The 6,697-nt window shown below is 34.5% G+C and overlaps 1 protein-coding gene across 1 annotated transcript in view; it reads left to right on the forward strand.

Moving 5' to 3' along the window:
• The first annotated feature begins 3,198 nt into the window (after positions 1-3,198).
• The window catches only part of LOC138005339 (uncharacterized), a 4,699-nt gene continuing 1,200 nt past the window's right edge, over positions 3,199-6,697 (forward strand). The window contains exons 1-2 of the mRNA XM_068851587.1: positions 3,199-3,489; positions 5,376-6,697. The exon at positions 5,376-6,697 is cut by the window's right edge and continues 541 nt beyond it. Of these exons, the coding sequence (XP_068707688.1) occupies positions 3,199-3,489; positions 5,376-6,697 (1,613 nt within the window). The remainder of the gene's footprint in view (positions 3,490-5,375) is intronic.

Below are 6,697 nucleotides of genomic sequence, written 5' to 3' on the forward strand. Positions count from 1 at the left end.
AGACCAATATCAGAAAACAAGTAGGCGGAAGTCTTTTGAGCACCGTATTGTCACTTGGTATGAGAGCTCTTCCAGCAATTGGTAAAACCCTTGGGTTGAGTGCTCTTGGTGGTTTAGCAGAAGCCCGAGCTAAAAAATTGTTAGGATCTGGTCAAAAAGGTGGTGCTATGCCATTACCCATGATGATACCTTTCAATGCAATCAATCAACTGATGCCATATCTGAATATGTTTACAACCAAACAGCAAAGAGACATAATGAATGCGGCTCAAACAGGATCTGGCGTTAAAATAACACCGACCAAAACACAATCAGGTGGATTTTTAGGCACTCTGTTAGCTAGCATTGGAATTCCTTTGGCTTTGAATCTTGTCAAAAAGCTAACGGGAAGAGGAGCACCGAGGGTAGGTAGACCACCTTCGTCGAAAAAGGATGGTACAGGAGCACCTAGAATTGGAATGCCCCCTCCATTTTATAGTTATTCGCCATATGTGACTGGTTATGGTAAAAAAAAAAAACATCCTCGACCAAAAAAGGAAAAGGGTTACTATTGGGAAAAAACAGTCCATTCAATTCAATCCCAATCATAGGAGACATATTGTGAAACCCAAATTTCACAAAAACATACCGATGTCCAACCATGATCTGAAAAAATGGTGTAAATATTTGAACATACCAATCAATGATGTACTGTCAAGAGATGAAAAAGTTCCACATAACCATAAACAGGCGTTATTTATTTACAATCTGGAACCAGCTTATATGTCAGGATCTCACTGGGTAGCCACTTATGTTAAGGATAACGTAATAAATTATTTCGATTCGTTTGGTATGCCCCCATTTCAAGAGATCGTCGATCATGCCAAAAAGAAAAATCTGACTTTATTACATCAAAACAATCAGATACAAAACATACAAACAACAACTTGTGGGTATTTCTGTTTATACTTTCTAAATGAAATGAATAAGGGCAATTCGTATTATGATTCATTACAAGTGTTCGACATAAATGACACAATGAAAAATGAGAGATTCATCCAACATTATTTCAGAAATATCTAACTTATATATATTATGAAATCATATTGTGTAAAACAGAAAAAGGTAACCGAATGTGTTGAACCTTCAGGTTACAAAACAGCCAAAAATGGTAGACTAATGTTCTTTTGCACTTGTGCTGAATGTGGTATTACAAAGACCAAATTTGTCAAAAAACAGGGAAACTAAACAGCCCGTTGGGAGCGGGCTTATTTGGTGATATCGCTAATGCAGGAACAGAATTATTTTTAACCAAAGGATTACCTTATCTTGGCAAAAAAGCAGTTGAAATGGGAAGATATTATGGTTCCGAATTAATGAGAGACCCAAAATTGCAGAAAAAAGCAATCGATTATGGTTTGAGAAAAATGAATCCTCTACTTCATAAAGTGGGATCAGAAGCTCTCAATCAATTGTCAACAAAAATAAGACCCAAGAAAAAATACATCACAAACAGAAAAGATCTTGATGGCGGTGCTGTTGACATTCACAAAGCTATTGGTAAATTACCGAAACCAAAAGGCGGATGGACACTTCCTGGGCATCATTACACCGGACCTTATAATGATTTAGAAAATCAACTGAAGTATGACCCAAAAACTGGTCAAATATTGGAAATATATGATATGCCCACTGGAAAAACCGATGCAATAGCAATGCAACACGATGTTGATTATTCCGTCTGCAAGGATGACAGGAAATGTAAAAACAAAGCAGATAGGAAAATGGTTCAAGCTTTAGACAACGTACCGTATAATGAAAGACAATGGGGGCATTGGTTGGCAAGAAATGTTATCAATACAAAGCAGAAACTAGGTCTTGGAGTTTCAAAAAACGGAAAAAGCCGTCGGGTAACTGGCAAGAAAAATTAGCAGATGAATTACATGCATCCATAAGACGCAACTTTACTCGGCGGCGTGTAATCGTAAATCATATTGACGAAATATGGGCAAGTGATCTAGTTGAAATGCAACAGTTTAGCAAATGGAATAAAGGTTATCGGTATCTTCTCATGGTTATTGATGTTTTCAGCAAATACGGTTGGATTGTCCCATTGAAGGATAAGAAAGGTGAATCCGTTACTGAAGCATTCAAAACAATATTCAAGGAAGGCAGAAGACCACAATATTTATGGGTTGATAAGGGAAAGGAGTTCTATAACAAACACTTGAAAGACTTGTTGGAGAAAAATATGATACATATGTATTCAACTGAAAATGAGGAGAAATCCTCAGTGGTTGAAAGATGGAATAGAACAATCAAGTCCAAAATGTGGAAGCAGTTCACAGTTCAAGGTAATACAATGTATCTCGATATGCTGTCCAAACTAGTGAAACAGTACAACAACACAAAACATTCAAGCATAAAAATGACACCTGTTGAAGCATCTAATAAGAGGAATGAAGGTATAGTTTACTTCAATCTATATGGTGATACAGAAACATTAAAACAAAAACCAAAATTCAAGGTTGGTGATAAGGTTCGAATATCTAAGTATAAACGGAATGTGTTCGACAAGGGTTATACACCAAATTGGACTGAAGAAGTGTTTACAGTTGATAAGATCCAATACACTGATCCAATAACATACTAACTAAAAGATCTCAGAGGCGAAGATATTCAAGGGAGTTTTTATGAACCTGAATTATTAAAAGCAAAGCAGGATATTTTCCGTATTGACAAAGTAATTCGGAGGGACTATAAAAAGAAACAAGCTCTAGTGAAATGGAAGGGATACAGTGATGAATTCAACAGTTGGGTACCATTGAAAGACATTGAAAACATATGAATTGTGGTGAAACAAACGCGCATAAATACTTATAAAAAATAAATATATATACTTATATTATATGGACAAGTTTGAAAATGAAGAAAAGTTTGGTTTCTATTATGAGAGCGATCAAGACTCTGGTTCAGATTCCGATTGGACGCCATCGCAAGAAAGTATATCTGAAGAAAGCTGCTCAAGTTCGCAAGAATCTGAGTCGTCAGATGTGGAAAAATCTACATAAAAAGAATTTCTAGACATATAGTATGAAAGAAATGATGAGACACCCGCTCGACGAAAAAATCAGAAACGATCCTGACTTTCTGAAATCGATGCCAGAAAAATACCGATTGATGTATTTGTTGTCAAAACAAATGATGTTTAATAGTACCATGGATGCTGTGGAACGACTTTCAAAACAAGAAAATTGGAGTGAAGACGAAAAACAAAATGCAATAAATGAAGCTATCAGGTTGAAAGATCCGAATAATTGGAGTGATGACGAAAAAGAAAATGAAGCTGACAGTCCGAATGATTGCAGTGAAGATGAAGGGGAGGGTATAGGAATTTCAATTGTCTATTACAAAGATCCGAAAAATGGGAGTGAAGACGAAAAAGAAAATGCAACATCTGAAGACGAAAAAGAAAATAAAGCTGTCAGTCCGAATAATTGGTATTGTGAGGTTTGTGACAAAAATTACAAAAAAGGCAGCAAAAATAGACATTTGAACAGCAAACGTCATAAAAACAAAATGTGATATATTAATATATGTTCAAAGGAAGCGAAATAGTCAGAACGTTATGTTTGAGAAAGTTAGTTGTGGAAGCAATATGCGACATAATGGTCGGAAACGCCAGTTACATGCATTTTGTTCGAACAATGGAAATGCCAATGATTAGACATGCATTGAAAACAGGCGTACCAAAAAAAGAAATCCTGAAAATATTCAACAAGATGGATGCCAAAATGATGTTTTTGTACAGAGAATTCGAAAGATACGTAAATTTTCTGGCTCCATTGAAAATGGTGCAAGAATAATACATAAAAATAAAATATATAGTAATATAATATGGAAGATCGAAGACCAGTTGGCCGTCCAAGATTCTACACTGCAGAAGAAAGAAGACGAAACAAAAACGATTACATGTTACACAAAGAATGGTATTGCAAAATATGCGACAATGATCATAATTACACTCTTGCGGGAAAACATAATCATCTCAAAACAAAGAAACATTTCAAAAATTCATTTACATATAATACGGGTTATATTTATGATAAACATGAAAACAGCAGCAATTGATTTATTTATATCACTTCTCTTTACACAGTTAAATACATACTCCAGTATGTGTTCAACTATAAACGCGCCATATTTTCATTTAAAGAATTGTTTCCTATACATATATTATGATGAATATTGTGCAAAATAATATCTCAACTTATAGTATGAACAAGAGTGATCTTGAGAAACTAAGTAAATCAGAATTGATAAAATTGATTATAAAACAAAATACAAAACCAGTGCCCGCACCAAGGACTAAAACAAGACCGATCCCAAAACCAAGAAAGAGTGTGCAGCAAATGGTTCAAAATTATGAAGAAAACATAATTCTTCCTCCATTAGAGTTCCGAGATGGATACAAACCAGTACCAGCACCAAGAACCAAAAAACCAGTGCCAGCGCCTAGAACCAAACAACCAATTCCATTGCCTAGGACCATAATACAAGAAACGAACAAAGCTTTAAAAGGGTTTACAAAGTCTTATGAAATCAACATTAAAAACAGCAAAGACCCACTTATGCAACTGCAAAATACAAGAAAGGCTGTTGCCATCCATGTCGAAAAAATATTGAAATCAATGAAAGGTCTGAAATTTATTGAAACACTTAGAGTAACATTTGAAAAGCAAACAGGGCGAGAAGAAAAAATCATCAAAACGGCTTATTTTAACAGTCAACCACAAACAATAACAAATGACACACAAATCGAACTGGCTTTGTCTTTGTCGAAACAAGTCATACTAAACAAGATTGCAGTTTGGATTTCAGAGGGATCTGGTTGGACTGTTCAATCTGTTGACAATCATTATCTCAATGTAGTGAAATATGAACCAATGAAAGGATCTTCTTATATAAAACTACCAAATAAACTCAAACACAGTGCAAAAGGATTGATTAACATGAAAAATGAGGATAATGAATGCTTCAGGTGGTGCCACATAAGACATCTTAATCCCCAAGACAAAGATCCTCAAAGAATAAAAAAATCAGATAAAGCGTTCATTGAAAATTTGAATTATTCAGGAATTGAATTTCCAGTGACTACCAAACAGTACAACAAAATAGAAAAGCAGAATGAAATTAACATCAATGTTTTCGGTTATGAAAACAAACAAAAATATCCCATTTATGTGTCAAAAGAAAAGTATGAAGATTGCATGAATCTGCTTCTTATAACAGAAAATGAAAACAAGCACTATGTATTAATCAAAGATTTCAACAAGTTCATGTATGATATAACAAAGCATGAAAAGAGAAAACATTTTTGCATGTATTGTCTTCAGCATTTCACTTCTGAAAGAGTGTTGAATAATCATAAAGAAAACTGTATCCAATTAAATGGAGCACAAGCAATTAAAATGCCAACAAAAGATGATAACATACTAAAATTCAATAATTTCCATAAACAACTACCAGTTCCATTTGTAATATATGCAGATTTCGAAGCCATAACTGAAAAAATACATGGATGCCAACCCAATGATGATAAATCATACACTGAGGCTTATCAGAGACACACAGACTGTGGTTATGGATATAAGGTTGTGTGTTGTTATGATGATAAATACACAAAACCAGTACAAATTTATAGAGGTGAAAAAGCTGTTTACAAATTTATGGAAGCCATGCTGGATGAAGTCAAATACTGCAAGAAGATTATGAAAAAACATTTCAATAAACCATTGAGAATGACTGAAGATGATGAAAAAGAATTTCAAAAAGCTGATGAATGTCATATCTGCAACAAAAAATACAATGAAAATGATGTGAGAGTCAGAGACCATTGCCATATCACAGGTAAATACAGAGGATCAGCTCACCAAGATTGCAATCTTAACTTTCGAATAACTGAGAAAATACCAGTCATGTTTCACAATCTCCGTGGGTATGACAGTCATTTTATAATGCAAGAGATCGGTGAAATGGTGAAAAAGCATACATACGCGAATAAGAAAGGCGAAAAGTGTCAAATGAATATAAATGCAATTCCTAATAACATGGAAAAGTATATGGCTTTCATGCTTGGTAATCATCTGACCTTTATTGATAGTTTTCAATTTATGAGCTCAAGTCTTGACAAACTGGTGAGCAACCTACCAAAAGAAGCATTAATATATACTTCTCGAAAATTCAAAGGTAAAGAGCTTGATTTAATGTCTCAAAAAGGAGTATATCCATACGACTTCATGGATAGCTTTGATAAATTCAATGAAAAGCTACCACCAAAAGAAGAATTTTACAGTATATTAAATGATGAGGATATAACAGATGATCAATACAAACATGCTAAAAATGTATGGAACACTTTCAATCTGAAAAATATGGGCGAGTACCATGACTTATATCTTAAATCCGACATACTTCTGTTAGCAGATGTATTCGAAAACTTTCGAAAGACCTGTCTGCAATACTACAAACTAGACCCCTGTCATTATTTCACGTCTCCAGGGCTTTCCTGGGATGCTATGTTAAGGATGACTGACATTAAATTGGAGCTTATGACTGACATTGATATGTTTCAATTCATCGAAAAGGGCATGCGTGGTGGAATAAGTTACATTGCCAACCGGTATGGAAAAGCAAACAATAAATACATGAAAACATA

This window comes from Montipora foliosa, chromosome 6 (genome assembly GCF_036669935.1).
Source record: "Montipora foliosa isolate CH-2021 chromosome 6, ASM3666993v2, whole genome shotgun sequence".
Lineage (NCBI taxonomy): Eukaryota > Metazoa > Cnidaria > Anthozoa > Scleractinia > Acroporidae > Montipora > Montipora foliosa.